The sequence below is a fragment of the Paramisgurnus dabryanus genome, chromosome 5 (genome assembly GCF_030506205.2).
Source record: "Paramisgurnus dabryanus chromosome 5, PD_genome_1.1, whole genome shotgun sequence".
In the NCBI taxonomy this organism is placed as follows: domain Eukaryota; kingdom Metazoa; phylum Chordata; class Actinopteri; order Cypriniformes; family Cobitidae; genus Paramisgurnus; species Paramisgurnus dabryanus.
In genome coordinates, this window is record NC_133341.1 from 21422536 (window position 1) to 21445845 (window position 23310).

Consider the following 23310-nt stretch of genomic DNA (forward strand, 5'->3'; position numbering starts at 1 on the left):
AACCTAGTATCACGAAATTATGTATCACGTAAATTTGTGAGTCTTTTCCGTGACACTGACACGTTTTTCCGCCTTTTTGCGCATTTCTGTTTATCTGTCACTGTATCTGTCACATATTTGTTACTCAACTGTTTTGTCCTATTTCAAACCATTGACACATCGGTTTAGGGTTAGATTTACATTAAAAAGACATCCTTACCCAAACTTAACTCGAACCCTAATGCCAGGCGACAATGGTTTAAAAATCATAAAATATTAAAAAATATGAAAATGAAAAAAGGTATAAACCAATACTTAAAGTAACCCTAAACCGAAGCATCAATGGTTTGAAAATAGGAAAAAGTAGTTGAGTAACAAAAACGTGACAGTGACACGTAAACAGAAATGTGTGACATGTTCACGCAAAAAGGCGGAAAAACGTGTCAGTGTCACGAAAAAAAACCTCACAAATTTACGTAACTATAGGTTCATATCATTTCGGGATACAGGGTTGAAATATTGCCTCAAAACAACTGTCATGTTTAAAGGATGAAAAAATCATCTGAAAACTCACAACAGTTGTGTTCACACCTTCTACAAAGGCTCATTTCATCCAAACAAATGATTTTAAAAATAATTTTTTGGCACCAAGTGTGATCATTTGCATCATGCTTTGTCACATTTGTATTATTAATGGGATGATTCATTTGCGTTTCTCCACTCATTTGGCCAAAGAAAACATTAAGTGAACATTTTGTCCCAAATTAAGCCCTAAACAAGGGATGACATTTCTGATTGGCTGTCTGATTCACTGTTGTAATTAATTGGATAAAGAAATAGTCATATTGCTTCCAAACACAATATAAACTTTTTGTGACTAGCTAATGAAAGGGAACATTACACATTTTACACATCATGGCTTTGCATGAGCTCTTATCAACACAAATATATCAGCCAAATATTGTTTCCATGTATAATAAAAGGACAAGGTCATTTTATTTCCAAGAAATGTTTCCAATGTGTCATATTACCCCAGCGATATCTAGTGATTTTCTTACTAATAAATTAAAACATGTTTTTTTTTACATCAGCTACAATATCGTTCCAAACTTTTCTCATAGGCCAAAATAAACTGATGATGACTGCATTACATCACCTTGTCAATAATTCATGGTCAGAGTTTAAAAGTTAAATGAACTTTGTCTGAACTAATATCTTATGTGGTTTACATGCTGTGAATTATGTCATCTGCCCCGGGTGCAAATGTCATATGCGAAAAGCTGAGGAGGACTCTGGCCCCATGGTGCTGCTGAGTTAAGCAAAGCATGCAGGAAGGCAAGAAAACAAAACCAAACATTCTTAAGTCCATACAGCATACTGAGGTAAATGCTTTTTATAAACATCTTCACAGCTGCTTCCTTTCATTTTGGAAGAGTAATTCAGTAACACTGAACCTGCGTACATGTACTGTAGTGGAGATTATGACATTGTTTGGTTTGTTGTATGACATCATTCTTTTAAAAAATTACAGCTGAATGTACATTATTTACTTTGCGCATTTGCGTGCACGTGCATGTTTGCAATTTAGTCAGTACATATGATTATCTTTTAAAATGTTACCATTCTTCTTTTCGGAGGTTTATTGTGTTTGACTGCAGATCCCATTAAAGTCAATGTAAACAGCACAGTAAATTAAATGTGTTCATGTGTAAAACTACTTTGTTTTCATCTTCTTTATTGAGCACATTGTTTAATTTCCCCTTTGAAGTTTTATGGCCTTGAATATGGATACTATGCAGTTATTAAAAAAGGTGCTAATATCAGACTGTCAGTGCACTGATGCTGGAAAACTAACCATTGCATGCGCTGTATTTTGTATGCGCATAAAATAAAAATTAGGGTAAAATAATAGATATCAGAATGTTTGTCTTGTTTTTGGAGTCAAGTGGTTACATACTGAAATCTGCATGCATTTGACTTTTCAAAAAAATTGTTTAACAACAGCTTCTGGCTCCAGGCGTGTGTCGGGGAGGGAACTCCCTCTCCTTCAGGCAGACCAGCTGAAACGACCTTTGACACAAGTTAAATTTAGTGTTCCCATTGTTAGGATTTATACAGTACAGTGTCTGAAAGGGTAGCAGCAGGCGCTTAATCTAAAACTTCCTTTTCTCTGTCAAAAGGTCGAATCTATAGTGTGCTCTCTGCTTACAGTATATTTATGACATGTTCCTGGCGTCTGTTTCTTTACATTCGCCCATCCTCCTTGACTCCAGTCTTTACTGTTACTGCCAGTCTGAGAAAAACAGGTATCCTGTTTCAAAACAAAACCGAGACCAGCTCACAATAGATGCCATGTTAAAGGCATTCCACAACATTGTTGCAACAATAGCAAATTTTTGAGGGGGTCTCATGGGGGGAAAATAACATGTCACTGCAGAACCTGGTATTTTGGCATTCCTTTGTCAGACTTTTCAGCACCAAGACTGCAATTCCATGTTGTTTTCTTTTTTTTTTGAGTGTGGGGGTGAAAAGGTGATGTGCACCTTCAAATTAATATAACTCTGGCATTCTTTGGTCTAGATGTCTAATCTTTACTTATTAAAAACTAAAAGAAATAATAATAAAGTAGGTATGCAAATTTAAAAATGTAAATGTTTTAAGCCCAAAAAAACAATAATAATAATAATAAAATCAAAACTACTTTTGATCCAAATTTCAAGTTATAAGATCACAAAAAATTTGTTTTTTTGTCACACTTTCTGTGTTTTTCCAACAAAGGCCAGTATATACAGTATGTATCATTGGTTTGCTGCATACCTTGTCACAAATAATAAATTATTGTCACTGCATTGTTAGTATTACAAAAATGTTTTGAAATAATATAAATCTTAGAGCTTTCAAATGATATATAGTTTGTTGAGATAACTTAGGTGTAGTATAAGATATAATGTTATAAATATGTAATAACAACTTGGGGCCACCTGTGGGCCCGTGACATTTTACAAAATTACTTTCAATGTCATTCTTTGCAAAACAGTGATATAATATGGAAACTACACTCTTAGAGCTTTTCGACGAAATGTAGTTTGTCATAATTAGTTTTAGAATAGTTAATAGTAAACAATTTGAGCCACCTGTGGGCCTGTAATAGTTAAGGGGTTAAAGAGAATAATAACTAGAATTTCTAAACCTGAACAGTGGGAAACCAACAAATGTGTGTCTTTGAGATGTAAGTGGAGAGTTTTGCGTATATCCAATACTCACAGCATGTTAAAATTAGTGCGTACATTTGTTATCTCCAAGAACAGATTTAGCAATTGCTTAAGCTAATTTACTGTAATAACTCGCTGCAGGCAAAGATAAATAGGACAGATGTGAACATTTTTAGTCCTACGGGAATGCCTTTCTATTTTTAAAGGTTCCCACCTTATCTTACAATTATGTCAAGCAAACAAGTAGATTTGTAGCGTTCTTTAATGATAAACTAAATTAAGATCTAAAAATAAAAGTCTGTGTATGAAATACATAACATGTACAGAGAAACAAAATTAACTCTTTAATGTTAACAATGTCTTGATCAGATCGCCCCGTCACGTGTTGTTTGATACAATCTCACAATAAAAGAGATTTCATCAACTACAGACTTTGAACTCTTTTAAGCTAAAAGGTTGTGTATGTGTAGCTATATGGATGCTGTCACTGTGTTTGTTTTGTAGTACTGTTTTAAGAATTGGTTAACAAGGTTAATGACATCTGTTACAACATCATGTTGACACTAATTATGAAGAATGTAATGACACTACAGTACCGTAATATGTTCACAATAGGAACACTATGTATAACCATAGCAAACTCTAAGAGGTGCTTGTGATTTCAAGCCTTTTGCTTATTCGTGCCAAACTACACTTTTGTTTACAGGGTCAAAACAAAGAAGACAGGGTTTGTCTGGTTAGCAATGTCAAGTTAGCAACTGCGGGTAGATGTCATAACAACACCATCTGGGCCCGAAAAAACATCTCTTTTCAATCGACAGTGATTCAAAGTTGTGTAGCTATTTGAACAAAATAAACATTTGCAAGCAATATAGTTGGTAAGTTCACAAAACCAGTGTCTGGTTTTATATGCAGGACTCTTAAAAGCATGAACCTATATTGTTCAAAAGTTCCCTTTTTTGAATTCCATAAGAAAAAATATCTACATTATGTAACACATACAACTTGTAGTGCTTTAAGAATTACCTTCTTAAACTAACGATTGCGCAGTTTGCTGCAGTAGGCTACTGCCTGTGTATATAATAATAATTAAGCTTACAAGTCTTGCTCACTATTAAGTCATCCTCCTCCTCTGTTGTGTCATCCATATTTACCGGCATTTCCACCGACACCAACGGCATGTTTGGCTCATAGCCCGACGGGGAGGAGGCGGCAGTGATGATGTCATTCCTGAAGCTGCTCGAGGACATCGCTCCGCTATAAGAGCGTGCGGTCCCACTAAACTCCTCACTACTCTCACAGCCGTCAAAGCTGCTCATCTCAGTCGAGTTGGCGACTCAAGCGCTACAAAAACTAACCGACACGGCAAAATGTCGACGCTCGCTTACTCTGAATCTCGCCGAGTGTGCCCGTCAATCCGTGGCAACAGGTTTGACACGGCGAGCCGCAAGCGCGCAGTGGCGAACATCTTCGACAACGTGAACCAGGACGCGCTAATGAGACTCTTCCAGAAAACGGGAGACATGAAAGCCGAGGAGAGAGTGAGAAGCATCTTCTCCTATGCGCATGATCCCGAAGAGACGGCCAAAGCTTTGATGGCCCTCAAGCAAAGGAAGAAGGATAAGTTCTTGCAGATCGTGGGAGCGGTGCGTCAATTTCTGAAACTACGTTGACTGACTGCGCGCATTGAACGCGGGGTCGTTGATTCAGACGCGTGCCAGTGACGCATTTAAACCTGGCCATGAAAGAGTCGTCCAGAATGGGCAAGAGACGATAGATGAAGGGAAGTCTCGAAAAGCCAATACATGGCACGAACTGTGAAGTCTCGCACACTGCTCCGGTTGCTTTGTTTGAAGACATGATGAAGGACGGCTATGTGACTCGTGATGTGCGCGCGAGAGAGGCAATAACGTGAAGGAATGCCGGTGCGCCCGGACCCCTCATGCACTATAAGAATATGGAGACTCAAGAGAACTTTTCTAAAATGGACTTCACGTACTGTCACACCTTATGGGTGTATTTCATTTGGTGCACCAGAACTGTGATTGGAGACCGGTGCTGAAGTTTTATCGCCTATTATAAACATTGAAATGCCTTATCTGTTTTCCAGTTTAATATTGTGATGCTTGTTGTAACATTTAATGGCTACTAATGTATTTGTTACAAACTCACAATGTTATGAGAACACCACTTAATGCATTGTTATTCATTTTTTATATTATTTATTTAATAAATTAACAAAAAATATTTTTGCCTTGTGTTATATCTTCCTTTGAAATAAGCTATCTATATAAACGGATGGAGTAAAAAAAAAAGATGAGGTCAGCAGATGAGGTACCATGGGTCTTGTAAAGTTGTAGTTGTGGGTCTTGCAAATTTGTACAAGACTTTTGGACAGTCACAATAATGCTGGTTATAGTAGTTTTTGAAAAACATAATAATGCAAATTACCAGTGTTAAATCTTCACTGTTGGTGTTTATATGGGTACCACCAGACCTTGTGGTACCCATATATACACCAGGAGTGTACATTTAACACTGGTGATTTTGCTGTGAATCCAAGAATAAAGCAATGTGCACAAAAACAAAATTATCAGCAATATATTTGTTAAAATATAATATTTGTTTCCATTTGCTTTTTTCTTGCAGTTTTTGAGGTCTGGTTAACTTTCATTTAGACCTCTTTGTCTGCAGCCACTACAGACCAGAATGAAACAAGTTCCTAGGTAGATGATTTAGCAATGATGGTGTAAGTTATATTACTGTCCTGCAAGAACATCTGAAAAAGCATTTTCAGCGGTGTCACTGGCTCCACAGAGCAACAGCTTTCCCAGTTTTAAATAATTGATAAGTGGTTAGTAAACCTATACAGGTGTTTCATCAGATTTTGCCATGGTTAAGGATTAGGCCAGCAGGATGGGGAAGATCAGTGGAAGTCTGTTAATCTTAATACTCTGACCGGTCTCTGTGCTAGTTCAAACCAGTTCTCAGGTGCGGGAGAATACGTCATTTGACATCTTAATACCTTGTTGCCGTGTGAGGTCTAATGTGCAAAAGCCCAACCCAAACCTGGCTTTCCCTTCTTTATAGCCTTTAGGAGGGAATTTCCCAGGTAAATACTTACCTGCCAAATGGAAATGTGTGGGTGGACACACACACACACACACACACACATACACACACACACACACACACACACACACACACACACACACACACACACACACACACACACACACACACACACACACACACACACACACACACACACACACACACACACACATTCTGCTTTCCATGTTTTGTGGGGACAAAACCCTAACCCCAACCATCACAGAAAACTTTATGATACTTCACATTTTCATTACAACATCATTCTGTTTGATTTATAAGCTTGTTTCCTCATGGGGACATCAAAATGTCCCCACGAGGTCCCAAAAACACTGGTATTCCTATCTTTATGGGGACAATTGGTCGCCCCAACGTGTTAATTACCAGGTCACACACACAAACACACTTTATGTGACTGCTACAATCTGTTTGAAGTGTGAGCTATTATTAAAACCCTTTGAAGTAGCGCAGCTGTGGGAGTTTAATAACACTTTGATATGCAACACAGTATTGTTAAAAACAGACACTGCAATGTGGTTGAGGTTTAGATAATCTACAATCCTCTGACAGCATCCAACTTTCCATTTAACCACATTTTTCTATTCACCTTGTCATCATATATTTCCATGTTTTTATTTCCTTTTACAGTCAAACACAATGCTGCAAAATATTTTAGCCAATTGTCCTGTCTGTCTACTGATATGCTTGACTTAGGATTGTCCTCTCTCTCTCGCCCACCCATTTCCTGTCTTTCACTGAATTTAGGATAGTGAACTTTGAAGTGAACAGATTGTGTGACAACAGTATGTGTGTGTGTGTGTGTGTGTGTGTGTGTGTGTGTGTGTGTGTGTGTGTGTGTGTGTGTGTGTGTGTGTGTGTGTGTGTGTGTGTGTGTGTGTGTGTGTGTGTGTGTGTGTTACTACAGTGACGGAGACAGGCACGGTTGAATTGACCGCAATGCTTGCTTTAATCAATTTACATGGGCACTCCGTCCACTCCAGTACAAACTGGTTCAGTGACTGACAAGAAAATAGAGGAACAAAGAATTCTTGTGGTGTTGTGTTTGGCAGTTGGGGGGGGGGTTGATTTAGGTGAACAAGGAAACGACTTCTCGCACATTTTTAAATGACTCAGAGAACATTTAAAACAAAGATCTCATGCAAATACAGGATTATTGTTTTTCAGTCTTAGTGCAAATCATTTGCATTTCCGTGTTGCACCTTCAGGCTGAGAGGTCTCTGGGTGTAGCATTCAAATTGAATCTTGAAATGACGTATGAAATATGAAAACAATCATTAGGGGGTTATTAATTTCCTCTTGTAGAGAAATAGGATTTTCATAAAGCAGAACCAGACTGCTTTTCATTGTGGTGAGACAGGGTGCCCACGTCAGCCAAGCAGCAGACAAACTAAACCAGCTGACTAATACATGATCTCAAATAACCTCAAATGTCTGATTCTTTATAGTTCAACAGTACTATACTATATACTATACTATACTTTACTATACTATATACTACACTCGTATTCTAAAGTGCACCTTTGCACCTAAAGAGCATAGCTCAGAGGTACATATTAGTACTTCAGATGTATATTGGTATCAAATGTATACACATCTATATATACACACTCACCTAAAGGATTATTAGGAACTCCATACTACAGTTTTTCTGAATTGCTAAAACACTTTTTTTGAAACCATCACTCATTTTCTCAAAACCTTAAACACAAATCCCAATTTTAAACAAAATTCACAGAACCCCTGACTCTTCTAGCAAAATCAAACAATTCCTTCAAAACCATTTCACTTGTACTCAAAATCAAACTGTGTAGAATTGTGAGTTGTTGTGTTTACTCGATGATAACGGTGTTTTAGTTGTGTTCAACTTTTGCCTGCCTGTGTTTAGCATTTATAAAACAAGTGCATTGCAGTGTGAAATGTGTGTTTTAGTAAGAAGTTTGTGTTTAGAATTTTGCAAAAAGAGTGCATGATTTGAAAAATGGGTTTAGGCCACTATGAATTTGGTTCAGAGATTGGGGGTTAGTGTTTGAGCAATTCAAAAAAACTGTAATACTGTGTTTGACCCCCTTTCACCTTCAGTATTGCCTATTCTATGAGGCATTGATTCAACAAGGTGCTGAAAGCATTCTTTAGAAATGTTGTCCAATATTAATAGGATAGCATCTTGCAGTTGATGGAGACTTGTGGGATGCACATCCAGGGCACGAAGCTTCCTTTCCACCACATCCCAAAGATGCTCTATTGGGTTGAGATCTGGTGACTGTGGAGGCCATTTTAGTACAGTGAACTCATTGTCATGTTCAAGAAACCAATTTAAAATGATTCGAGCTTTGTGACATGGTGCATTATCCTGCTGGTGGTCATAAAGGGATGGACATGGTCAGAAACAATGCTCAGGTAAGCCGTGGCATTTAAACGAAGCCCAATTGGTACTACGAGGAATAAAGTGTGACAAGAAAACATCTCCCACACCATTACACCACCACCACCAGCCTGCACTGTCCAATTTTGGTGAGCTTGTGCAAATTGTAGCCTCTTTTTCCAGTTTGTAGTGGAGATAAGTGGTACCCGGTGTGGTCTTCTTCTGTTGTAGCCCATCTGCCTCAAGGTTGTGTGTGTTGTGGCTTCACAAATGCTTTGCTGCATACCTTGGTTGTAACGAGTGGTTATTTCAGTCAAAGTTGCTCTTCTATCAGCTTAAATCAGTCGGCCCATTCTCCTCTGACCTCTAGCATCAACAAGGCATTTTCGCCCACAGGACTGCCGCATACTGGATGTTTTTCCCTTTTCACGGCATTCTCTGTAAACCCTAGAAATGGTTGTGTGTGAAAATCCCAGTAACTGAGCAGATTGTGAAATACTCAGACCGGCCCGTCTGGCATCAACAACCATGCCATGCTCAAAATTGCTTAAATCCCATTTTTTCCCATTCTGACATTTAGTTTGGAGTTCAGGAGATTGTCTTGACCAGGACCACACCCCTAAGTGCATTGAAGCAACTGCCATGTGATTGGTTAATTAGATAATTGCATTAATGAGAAATTTAACAGGTGTTCCTAATAATCCTTTAGGTGAGTGTACATGGTACATTATAGGACCTTTTTAAGGGTACTGCCCCAGTGACAGCTAGGACAATTTTTTGTCATGTTTATTCAACATTATATACTATACTGTACACTATATAATATACTCTCTTTTTTGTTACCAAACCCTCTGATCACTGATGTGTTAAAAAACAACTGGCAAACTAAGTGATGAAATCACAAAATGTTCATTTTACACTATCCCTATGTTTCTTTATTCACTATTGTTAAAGTAATGGTGATGCTGATTTCAGGAAAAAAGTTGACAGGAAAACATCAACAGTACTGTGATCATTAAAAAGACGTCAGACAGGATGAGTATGGCCGCTTTACAGGAAAGAAGGGATTATGAACGTGCACAGACGTTAAGTGGCATGTTCAAACTGTTTTCCGTTATGCATGTGGACATTTACTTTTTCAGTTTTTTCAACCACACACTTTTTTGCACGTCAATACAATTCTGCTGGGTGAGGGTTACCCATTTCCGTGATAAAATGCTTATTGTTAACAGTGGATGAATTCAATCTTTGTGTGTTTGTTTGTATCTGTTTCCAACATTTGCAAATGTGGTGCGTCAGCAGCACACGATGTAGTTGACCTCCTTGCATCACTCGAGATCAGCTATGCTCACTCACAGACTGAAAGGTCACATCCCATGCAAAATATTTGGGACATTTCAACCATATTTCTGCAATTTATCTTCCTGTAGGCATGGCTCGATAACAAGTGATGAGTTGATTAATGGTTATTGCTAAGTATAAATTTGTTTTTAAGAATGAAGATACAAACATGAACAAATTCCTGACATAGTTTTAGTAAATGTAGATGTCAAAATCAGCTTATCTAAAGCTTTAATAATACATTTCTGTATAACATGTGCACATATGGGAACTTTTATATAATATATATAAAGTATATCATTAAATATTTGTCAATTTTGGGATTACATGCCCATTTGGGATTACAGAATCTGTGCACTTAAAAGATGTATGGCTTCGAATGACTGTAAGTCACATTGGATACATCCGTTTACCAAATGCATGTAAACAATAGGTCAGTCATTTGCATTGCACAATTCTGTACATTCAGTGTCCCATATTTGTGTACTTGACATTTTAACCCCATGTTGTTCTTGGACTTTGGATAGACTCAATCATTCAATGGACTTCTCTCTGGAGGGGAGCATTTCTCTATTGTTTTTGCCTTGTCGTGTCTGTTCTGGACAGAGGAGTGAAGCCTCTTCCTGTGTGGCTCTTTTGGCTGCCTCTCAGGGCAGGGCGTCTGTCGCGGTCTGCAGACACACTGTCTCGTTGCAGTTCCACTGGCCGGCCTTGCCATTGTTCGAACCCTCCTCTCCTTTGTCCTGTTCGCCTCTCCACCTCTCGGCCCACTCCCTATACGTCCTTTTTCTCTCTGCAGGTGTTGAGGAGGAAACCCTCTTGTACCACACAATAGTACCACAAGCCACCTATTTATATATCCATTTCTTTGCTTATTTATTTATTCTCCTGGGTAATTTTGGAGTGCTGTTGATTGTGAGGAGAGGTGCTTTAGAAACAAAAAAGGAAGTGCTACATATTTATTTGCTTCATTTATTGAGACAAATAACGTTTATACATGGATGGTTATATCGAGGAGACTGGGGAGTGTTGGAATATGTTGGATTGGTTTAACCAATCAAAAATTAGCTAGGAGGGAATATAGCCACACTCATCAGCAAAGGTTGTACGTCTCTGTGTGGAAATATTAAAGATTTACAAGGATTTAGATTAAAGTACTTCTACAGGGACAGTGAACAACAGTGGATAAGCCATTTTTTTTTGATAAGCCCATTGTTACTGTACACTCTCAGAAAAAGGTACAAAAGATCAGTAACTTTGTACCTTTTAAAAATGTACCATTTAGTTACATATATGTACCTTTAAGGTTCCAGTACTCACCTCTAAGGTAGCAACGTGTACCTTTTAAGTACAAAAGTGTACTTTTTGAAAAGGTACCGCCCCAGTGACTACTTTTGTACTTTCATGTCCTTTTTTTCAGTGGGGGCTCGTGACTGCTCATCCAAGGGGCGCAAATTCAAAATAAGTGTTCCGAGTGTCGTGTGTTGCTCGTGTTTTCAAAAGATGTGTTTGTTGCGACATGTGAACCATGTGCATCACGTGTTTTGTCAAAATAAGTGCCTGCTGCACGTGCGTCAAAACCGTTTTTGATAAAAGAGACACTCACGACGTTCACAAAATACACGCAAGACACTTCCTTAAACACTGATTAGTAGGGGTGTGCATTGGCACTGTCCCCACAATTCGATTCAATTACGATTCATCAGGTAACGATTCAATTCAATTCGATTCTACGATGCATTGTGATGCATCAGAATTCTACTGTACACAACAAGGCAAGTGCAACTATTCTCAACAAAAACGGAAGCTTAGCAGCTTTAAGACAATGACAATTATATACCTGAGATGAGAATTTACACACAGCGTAAGTCTTGTCTAGTTGCCCATTAACTTCGTAGAATCCGAAATGTGCCCATATGTCCAGTTTCCATGGAAAAGGGTGCGTTTTTATTTACCCGTCTATTACTGTCATCTCTCTCCGCCTCAGCCATCTTGATTGTTGTTGTTATGCCCCCGGAAGTAATTGAAACAACTTTATTGTCCACTCGAAGCCAGAAAATAAACAGTGACATACATAATCGATTATGGCACTTTGCTGCATCGATGCTGAATCGTGCATGCCCGCATTGCGATGCATTGCCGAATCGATTATTGTTGACACCCCTACTGATTAGGGATGAGGTTATGCGAGTATCTGGCAAACGCAAGCGTCTTTTTTATCATAAACCCTTTAGACGCGTCTGCAGCAGGCACTTATTTTGACAAGACACGTTATGCACATAGGATAACTCGATGCGCAGAACACATATTTTGAAATTACGAACCATACACATAATGGGCAACATACATGTTGTGATGAACTTTTCATCTAGCGCCCTCGAAAAATCTTTATATGGTATTTAAATTAATTTACTAACATTTAAAGGAACAGTATGTAAGAAATGTATATTAATTCATCATAAAATTGCCCTGATATGTCACTAGACATTAAGAAATCATTTTCATTTCAAATACTTATATCACTCACAACAGTGGTCTGGCCAGGATATTGTCATTTAAAAAGTGGAGTTGCAGCCCTCAACTGATGTTTATGTTGTCATGTTGTGTATTGGCCACCAGTTTTGTGATTGCAGTACCAGTTTTGACCACAATCCTACATACTGTTCCTTTAATTAGAGAGGTACAATATTAATTTGTATCAGTTAAAACATTAAATATTATAGTGACAGGCCTTTTTATTTCTCTATGAGCCTGTGAATCTGTCATATTTCATGGGAAACAGAACACTAATGTTAAATTGTCAATGGTTTCAACATGGCATTGTCAGTCTCTGTAGAATTTGTTAATGACCGGAAAAACGGGAAATTACGTTTATTTAAGTTTCTGATACTCTGTATGGTTTCTTGCAACCTTAGATGTCTAACAGCAGGAAGTGAAGGATTCAGGGACCAGGCCCCTTTTTCCAGTTCAGTCTTCCGCCATTGCAAAGTGCAGTTAATGCTTCCTATAAAAGATCCTATCAGACTGAGTTACAAGGAAGAGTCATTGTTATAGAGTAGGAGGCTAGGAGCTTTAACAGGTAAAGCCATTATGATTACATTACCGAGAAGAGCTGTCATAAATTATGTCTGCTATTGTGAGCTTGCCTTTGTGAAGTGCTTGGCCGTTTGGTATGTCCTTGAAAAGATGCTATCGTTGTCACTAAACTTGAGTTACTCATCTGTATGAACTCCCACTCAGACTGTCTTACATGTTTGTCTGAATTTTGTACACAATCTTTAACTGTGCATAAGCTGTGATTTATTTTAAGTAACACTGGCAGGTTTTTTATTATTTATGTTTTATTCCTATTTCTTTTTTTATCTCTGCGCTGTCTTATGTCACTGACTCTCGATCTGTTTTTCTTAAAGAGACAAATACGGTCTGGTGTGTGTGTGTTTGTGTAATACTGGGTCAGTGCATGCAAACTGTATGATGGCTCCAAAAGATGTTTTGAGGGCTTAACAACACTTCACTTTGATGTTCCAATGGGTGGAGGCGTAAAACTTGGTGATGGTAACGTGTTTAACATAGTTAAGGTGACCATACAGTACGTGCCATTCTGCACGAACGTGTCCTGGCCAGGATTTCGAGTGTGTCTTCCGGAAGTCATATTTGTTGACCACATACGTCATTGAGATTTATTATTTCAGGTTCTATTTCAGAAAAGCAATCATTACATTTTAAGAACCGTGGCGGCTCGTGACTGCTCTTCCGAGGGGCGCAAATTTAAAATAAGTGTTTGGAGAGTCATGTGTGGTGCTTGCGTTTTCAAAATATGTGTTTGTTGCATCATGTAAACAATGTGCATCATGTGTTTTTTTTCAAAATAAGTGCCTGCTACACACGCGTCAAAACCATTTATTAGACGCTTACGTTCACAAAATACCCGCAGGACACTCACTTAACAGTAAACTCTGATTACGCATGAGATTATGGGAGTATCTGGCAAACCCGAGCGTCTCTTTAATCATAAACCCTTTAGACGCATCTGCAGCAGGCACTTATTTTGACAAGATACGGGATGCACATAGGTTCACTCAACGCACAGAACACATATTTTGAAAAAAGGAACCACACACATGACGGGCTACATACATGTTGTGACAAACGTCGCATCGAGTGCCCTCGAAAAAAGGAGTCAACAGCCGCCACTGGGTAAGAATTAAACTACGATTGTATGTCTTATGTTTTTAACTCAGATGCGAGAACCTTGATGATGTGTGCGGTCGACAAATACAAGTTCCGGAAGATGCACCCGAAATCTTGGCCAGGACACATCTGGGAAGAATGGCACGTATGGTCACCCTAAACATAGTGCAAGGAAAAATGGCAAATCCCAATGATGTAGGTGACATTCTTCAAGTCCATATTTACACTCTCAGAAACAAAGTACAAAAATTGTCACTGGGATGGTAAAAAGGTCCCATGTACCATTTTGGTACAGATGTGCACCCATGAATATGCAACTTTTAGGTAACGCCCCTGCGACTTTTCTTGTACCTTTCTTAAAGAGAGTGTGCAATAAAAAAATCCAGCAGTGGTACAGTATATGTTACAAGTATGTCCACTGCAGCTGGAAGATTATGATGGTGACCTTTTAAGAAGTGAAACCAGAGAAACTGTGATGTGAAAAGTGACCTAAATAGGCACAAGCTGACCAAATCCTAATTTTTATTTAATTCATTAATATAAATTTTTTTTACAGTTAAAGATGTTTGAAATTGAACTATGAAATACAATTTCTGGAAAGAAAACTTTATGATAAAAATCATAAGCACCTTCAATTTCTAGTTTAATTCTTGCTTGAGAAGTGAAAAGTTAGTTTTGCTATAGCATAATAAATGATATTAACTGACCAATGAGTGTTTGCTAGAAATGCTGACAAACCCAACCATTAAAGTAGGCCAAACCTATGCTGGGTCTATCCATATTTTACCTAACCATGGGTTGAAAAGTGCATTAATAGGTAAAAAGTTGTTTTTACATGCTTGTCTAAATATCCTTCCAGTTCTGGCCACAGATATATAATTTCTAGCCAAAACCAAAAATAAAAGTTTTTTTGGTTACAATAAACAGAACTTTACTCTTTTATCACTCACAATAACAATACTGATTGTGAAACAATGTGTGGTGTCTTGTTTTAGTTTGTCCTTGGCAAAAGTTCCAGCATAACAACCCCCTGCCTTTTATTCTCTGTGTTATAATAGATAACACTAACAGAAGCGATCAAGTGTCAAAATAACAGACCCGACTTCAACCACCCAATGACAGTTTTGGAGACATCTAAGGCATCTGCCTTTGTTTTTCTAGTATGTCCATGCGGGTTAGTGTGAGCAACAGAAATACAAGAAACAAACAGTCTGTGTGCGTCAGGCCTGTAGCAGAACCAGTCTCAAACCTGTTCAGCTTAACCATAGCCGGCTCACACAGGTGAGGAGAGAGCGCATGTGGGCTTAACATTGACACCTGGTATCCAATGCCAATAAGCAGCTCAGCTGTCCGAGCACAGCATTGTCAACACTTCTTCACACAACCTGAACTAGATCATTTCACCTGATGATGTAAATCATAAACAAAATTGGGTTGGCCTATATGTTATAGAGTTTGTTCAAAACTGTAATTTGCTTAGCTGACTGTAGGTCACCTGGAATAACCTCAAGCTCTGCTTGCTGGATTCTGATTGGCTGACTTGGAATCATCTCTAAGTTTTCATATATAAAGGTTATTAAAGATTTTTTGTAAGTTAAGACCCACCCTGGATCACTTTAGCAGATTTTGTATCTTAAAGCATCAGGCTGTGAGTTAAGGTAACTGTCATACAGAGTACATTGTAGTCTTCTGCTAAACACTTAATTGATTCACACATTTCAACTATCTGTTGATCTGTAGAAAATGCTGTATGTGCCACAGTTGATAATTTATTATTTACCTGATAATTTATTATTTACATTTATTTTAACCTGTTTCTAATGGCCTTGAATTAAATACCCTGAATTTTGAGATAAATACACAGAATGTGAAAAGTCCTTCAGACAGGGTATAAAAACTGGTTGTTTGAAAGCATGCAGCTTTTTGCCAAAAAAGCTACTGTCCTTAAGATTATTTATCATCTGTTCAGCTGTTTTTATGTAGCCTATAACAGACTAAATGTGCCAGAAAAACAAAAGCTACTTGTTTCTGTTGACTACTGCTTCTTCAGCTAAGGTCAGGCACGTGGTGTCTGCTAAGCATATTCAGCTTGCTTGCAGCTTGTGTGTGTGTGTGTGTCAGGATTTGCAGACTTTGATGACCAGTCCATGAGGAAAATGGCTTAATAATTATACTTAATTATTTAACAAAAGTGTAAAGGTTTCAGGATGATTAGAGGACAGAAAAAATATTAATATTAAAGTCTCTGACATGACACATATCTACTTACCTCAGATTACATTAAGCATGTGCTTAAGGTCTGTCTTGAACTATGAATCAGGAATAGGAAAATTTTGAGAAAATATTTCTAAATATAAGAAAACTTATGTAAATATGTCTTCTAAAATAAGTAGCCTGTTACATTGCATAAATCCTTTAAATAGCAATCACCTTCGCACATTAATCTACGACGTCTGGGTGATTTTTGAGTGTTCTGATGACATTATTGTCTATTTTTATAATGATTATGTTTGCATAGGTCTTTTACAGTTTTTGCCTATTGCTTACACACTTTTTGCAAAATTTGGCTCATTATGTCAAAATTCTACACACAAGCCACACAGACATAGCACTTGGAGATTAACAACTCACATCCATGCCAAAATGAAACACTGCAATCAAAACTTAGCACTCCTTTCTAAAAATGAAATTCTTGTAACAAAACCATACACACAAGCACCATTTGAATTACTCTTTCATATCACCAGCAACACACTAATCCGCTTTATATATATAACACTGCACCCTTTGTGGTTTTATTTTTATCGTAATTTTCTTAGACTCAGTCTTTAGTAAAACTCAAAAGTAGATTTATTTAAAGATATATTTATTTGTTTAAATTTATTCAGTAATCAAACAAGAGTTTTTACCCCAAAAAAAAAACATTCTTAAAGGAATAAAGAAAAATAGAGCCACAAGTCATCACATTTAGCCACAAAACAAAAATAAAAAACAAAACAAATACTGGATAAACTGCTATTGTGGGGAAAAACACACTTGTTTTGTGTTTGTGTGCGCATGTATGTGTGTGGTGGGGGCCTGGGGGTCTTATGGATCCCTCCCTCTGTTCGTATCTGGGCACAAGACCTCGTCGACATCACAGGCGATGTCCTCGCGGGCTAGGCATCGGGGAAAATATCGTCTTGTGTGCCTAATCCACCCTTGGATGGATCCCACCTCATTGTAACATTACAATGATACTCCTTTACATTCATTTTTGAATAGTACTGTACAGTAATACTGTAATATGATACAGAATCATGTGACACATACAGTAGGTACAGGAGTAGAAACTTGAAGATATACCTGTTCTCCAGTCGGAATGTTCTTAGTATTGACGCTACTGTGTAGCGACTGAGGTTAGGGTGGACTCTTTGCCCAGCCTCCCTCATAGATAGGCCATGATGTCATCCGATACACGTCTCCGCACTGGTCCTCGTCTTTGTCCTCTTCCATGTTCACATCCACGTCCAACTCCTCTCTCTCTTTGTCCTCCTCTTACTCTTACTCGCATTGCCTCCATGCTTGCAAAGTTCTCAGAATGTCTTATCTGAGGCCTATTTGTAGTGCTAAGACTCAGACCGATTGGTGTTCTGTTTTCTGTACAAGTGTATTCAGGTGTGTATGTAAGTGCCTATAATTGCCAGATGACTTTTGGATTTTGAACAGAGTGTTTTCCCAATGATAATAGGTGATTTCGTTTGTGAAAAATGTGTCTAATGTAAGAAAACGTGTGTAGTGTTTCGCAATAAGTGTGCTACAGAATTGCAAACAAAGTGCAAAGTTGACAATGTGTTTAAGCTATGGTTACACTGTGTTTAAGCATATGCTACAAGAAGTTTAGGTATTGAGGCTTTGGTCTAAGCATTCGGATTTAGTGTGTAAGCAATAGGCAAAAACTGTAAACACATTGATTCATGTTAAATTAAATTAAATTAAATTAAACTACTGTATGTGTAAATTACAGTCCACGTTACTAACACAAACTCTGTTCCTTCTTTTTGCGGTTTTTAATTTATTCCTTGTGTCCAAAGGGTGTGGGCGCCATCTAGTGGTTAATGAATATAACGCATGAATTGTGCATGACACAAAACAAAATTGGTATCGTTATCAATAAAAGAAAAACAGTTTTTGAAGATTTTTAAAAACTTTGTTTCATAAAATTGTCCGGCAATTGCCCTGTCGAGAGAAATAACTTGCAAATGAATTAGTTACGATTATGTTTGAAATTAATTGGATTGTTTCATTTCGTTTGTAGAAATGAATCACATAAGTCTTGTGAATCTCAAAATAAGCAAACATTTTCCAGGCAAAATTTTTGTACGATTGCATACAGTCTTTAATATAAAATATATAGTCTATTTAAAAAAATCTCAAAAACTCATTTTGCTGAGAAAGAAGCCAAAACGGTGAATTAGCTTTCTCGGGGCACCACCTTGTGGCCAATCCTCGAATGTACAACACTGCTTGAACTGATATGTGGTTTAATACATTTGTTAATTTATTAACAATAAACACATTAGTATATAGTACATATAGTATAGAATACATTAGTTTCAAACAAAAAATAGTTGATTTTTGAGTTTTAATTGAAATGTTTTGGATAAGGTAACCGAAGAGCCTTATTTCTAAATTTTATCAAATTTGGGTCTGTCTTTACATATGCTTGTTGATTGCAAGACCATATCTTGGGTCTCTATGCGTTGTGGGCTTTGACACAAAAGATAGATGATAGTCAGTCATATACAAATTTCACCAAACATTCAGTTTAACCTCATTTCACTTTCAGCACTGCAGTAATGTAACCGTTCAGCCCCCAGTCCATCTGTCTCTTACCATTAACCTCAGCTTCCTGTTGCCCTCAGCAACGACACATAGTTGTACATCCTCCTCCTGGTCCAGGTTAGCCAATCAGGACACTCTAATACCACCCACATCTTCACACCCACTTTCATTAGTTCACCATATCAACAACAGATATCATGCTATGTGTGGTGCCACGTGAGACTCCTGCAGTGTGAGACTTGTAAAATGTCATAGAAACTCAAGCATGGGTTGAAATAACAAAGCATTTTAGGTTGAAACAATCCAGCATAGATTCATTTAAATCCAGTGGTTGAGTTTGTGCATATTTTACTTAACCATTATTGATACGTGATAATGTGTTAGAATGCTATCTAGTGTGTGTATGTAACCTCAATCTTTTATTCTGACTAGCTTTGATGTTCAGCCTTTCAGCATGAGAGTGTTGAACAAAGGCAACAGGGTAGATGTTTTCCTCAGGGCCTGATACCTGACAATATCCAGCGGTCACAGAAAGCTAATGTATCAGAGAGTGGCACAGCAGTAAATTGCATGCATATATAATTGTTGTTTTTCAGGGTGCACTAAAACATGAAACACAATGAAACCCCACATGGGAATGTGAAAACATTGTAGCATGAATCTGTTTATTCATCTATCCATCCATCCATCTTCCCTGTTTTTGTTTTACCAGCTTAGACTATTCTATGCATGATCAAAAACTTTGTATAAACCATCTTAAATGATTCATATTTGTGTAACTGATCCTGAAACTGAGTGTTGTTTTTTAAAATAATAGTAACACAAAGCAATTGCTTGGGGCCCTGCTGGCCACAGGCTGTTAACTCATTTAATGATTCCTTTTGACATCACTATGTGCGGCCCAAATACATAGATAAAAAAAATCAACAAGCAAACGGACAAAAAAGACTCTTGCTTAAAGCGACACTCCACTTTTTAAAAAAAATATGCTCATTTTCCAGCTCCTGTGGAGTTAAACATTTGATTTTTACCGTTTTGGATTCCATTCAGCTGATCTCCGGGTCTGGCAGTACCACTTTTAGCCTAGCTTAGCATATTCCATTAAATCTGATTAGACCATTAGCATCACGCTCAAAAATAACCAAAGAGTTTTGATATTTTTCCTATTTAAAACTTGACTCTTCTGTAGTTACATTGTGTAGGCCTACTAAGAACGAGAGAAAATGTAAAGTTGCGATTTTCTAGGCCGATATGGCTATAGGATTATACTTTCATTCCCGCATAATAAGCAAGGACTTTGCTGCATATTTTCAGGCGCTGCGTAATATCATTTGCCTCCTGCAGCCATGTTACGGCAGCAAAGTCCTTGATAAATCAGGGTTTGAGCATTTGAATTTTTTAGGATTGATGAAATGTCAGGTACAATGATCCTGTAAAGGAGTTACATTTACAACTCTTTGTCTCTTTCTGACTCTCTCTCTCTTGCTCTCTCTGTCTCTTTGTCCCTATCTCACTCGTTCATTTCCTTTGTGTCTCTATTTCACTCTAGGTTTCCAAAATGTCTTTGACTGTGGCTGTATTACCTACAAGCCAACGCTCCACAAAGGGAAAACAAAAGGTTGACACAAAATCATTATGGGAAAAACTGTTTGCTTGTGCATTTTTAGTGTATTAGTGGCCAAAAAAATTACAGACAGCCTTGAGGCAACAAAACAAACAAACAAACAAACAAACAAACAAACAAGCAAAGCAAATCTCAACAAAAAAGAAAAGTTGACATTACATGTCTAAAATCATCACCTTTGGTTACCATAATAACCATAACCATAATAACTGTGTGACACTGGTTCCAGTGAGACCTGCATGTACAATCTGCTGTTTGCAGTTAATCACAATAATTGACTTTATATGATTTTAATTAAAAAACTATATAACATGATATAACTATATAACATTCTGTGTCATTTTGCTTTAATGTCTCAGTTAATGAAAATGATCTTTTGATTATGATATTAAGCATAATGGCTTTCAGCCACATTTGAACTCATATGCATATGCTCTATTAATTTATGAAATAAATTGTGGTGTTACATTCTGTTATCTTCAGTAATAGTCTTAAAAATTCTAAAAATGTATTTTTAGTTTAAACTCTGATTAGAAAACATTTTGACATTGCCATAAGCTTTTCAGTATTGCATTTTACTACAGAGACTCGTGAATTTATTTGACCCAGACAACAGCCCTTTTAAATAACTCCGATCATGGCAGATTTTCAATAGTTTGTCATTAATCTTGTCAAAAAATTTGACTAATCTGTTTCCAAACAACTGTGTCTCAGATGATCAAGTGCATATTACTGCCATTTCAGATTGTTGTTGGATGTAAATGCGAGCAATGTGAACTTTATATACAGTAAGGATCATAAACTGTGTAGAGGCAAATGATATGAAAATCTGTAAAATACACACAGATTACTTGGCTCACCGAAGGCATGCTGTCAGATTTTTGAAAGATATCTATTAAATTTGTTGCTTTTGGGGCAAGCACTAGGCATAAATCTATGAGATGAAGTGTTAAAGTTCCTGTTTCTCTGGAGAGTCACTGGTACTTTTGGAATTTAGTGTAAAATGCTCCGTTGATTGGGTGCCGCCGAGAATAATGTGCAGTGCAGCCAGACGGGACCCTACAGCACACAAATCAAGATTAATGGCCGTGCGCTATTGACTGCCAGATCCATCCATTATTTAAATTTTGAAAAGCCACAAATCAATCGTTCCTATGTAGAGAGAAGAAACTAACACTCCCAGCATGCTTTTTATTCCTATTGGATGTCTATAGCTTCAACAAGATTTATTTGCCGGATGGATAAAAGTGAAATCTACAATTGTTTTGCTGAAAAGTATTGCTTAAATACTGGCAGCACTAGCAGGAATTACTTTACAGTTCACTACCGTAAAAATAAAATACACAGTATATTTCTGTATTTTTCTTGTTTTTCATTTACAGTAAAGCACTGGCATCAGAGACTAATTGTATAGTATTTATTTGACAGCTTTTCCCCCTTAAAAATAAATAACATTTCAGTAATCAATAACATTGTTTATTTATATTTTTACTTGTTATAACAGAAAGGTATATTTGATAATAAAATAACTTTAGACTTCAAATAAAAGAATCCAAGTCATGCATCAGTGGAATATTTTTGTTCTGTGGGATCAATTGTTTCTATTGTTGGAGAGGGAAAAGTCAACACAGTATGTATGCTTTAATTCCTCTTGAATGATTTATTTTTGCTGGATGTCTAACATATCAGGAATTTTGGAACAAAAGGGAAATCTACAAAGTATGCTTTACTTGCAGGTTACATGCATTGACATTTTCATTAGCTTTATAGTTTTGCCTGATAGTTTAAAACTGAATCATGCATGTGCACAAACCTATGGTTTAAAAATAATTTATGCTTCCTGTAGTAGGGGTATAACTACTTGGAAAACTGCAGAAACTTGATCCCAGACGTGATCATTGATTCTCAACGATTTCTAAACTCTGTGTAAATCGAAACCACATAAATAAAGAATGTACTTACCGTGCAATCAAACATATAGTAGAAATCACTTTATCTTTGTGAGTCAAATGGAAGAGACTGATAACGTGAGCCCATAGTGCTTCTGTTTTCCTTCAGTTTTTACATCTCATTTAACAAGCGTTTTCTCTTTGCTGCTAGATTATGGTGAGTCTTCAAAACTTGATTGGTACGGAGTTGACAACATTTTTCATCTTGTTCTGCATTTCAGTTGCTTTTTTTCTTGCTGTTTTGACATTAAAGGTTTATTGTGTAACTTTTAGAAGGATCTCTTGACAGAAATGCTATATAATATACATAACTATATAATCAGTGGTGTATAAAGACTGTACATAATGAACAGTATTGTTTTTATTACCTTAGAATGAGCCGTTCTTACCTCCATAAACCGCTGGTCCCCTAGTCTCAGCCTCAGTAGTCAGGTTGGCTTAACAAAGCTCAGATGTTCGATCGAGGAAGAGGAGTAATCGTATTTACATGGATAATATAATGAGCAGTTATCATGATCAGCTTGACATTGGATTCTCGAAAAATATGCAAAGTTCACGGCATAGACTCTTTAAAAGACGTCCAGGAGTTTTGCTTGAGGCAGTTAGCGGAATCAAAAGGGATATGTTGACCTTTTTGCTAGTGGGATTTGGGAAGAGTATTATTTTCCAAGCCTTTGTCAGCAGCTGGAAGGATTC

The 23310-nt window shown here is 37.3% G+C and overlaps 1 protein-coding gene across 1 annotated transcript; it reads left to right on the forward strand.

The window, feature by feature from the left end:
- Positions 1-4405: 4405 nt before the first annotated feature.
- tcima (transcriptional and immune response regulator a) lies at positions 4406-5438 on the forward strand. The gene has a single exon (XM_065250291.2). It carries the CDS (start codon positions 4562-4564, stop codon positions 4862-4864), a length of 303 nt encoding a protein of 100 aa, XP_065106363.1. The 5' UTR covers positions 4406-4561; the 3' UTR covers positions 4865-5438.
- The last annotated feature ends 17872 nt before the right edge of the window (positions 5439-23310 follow it).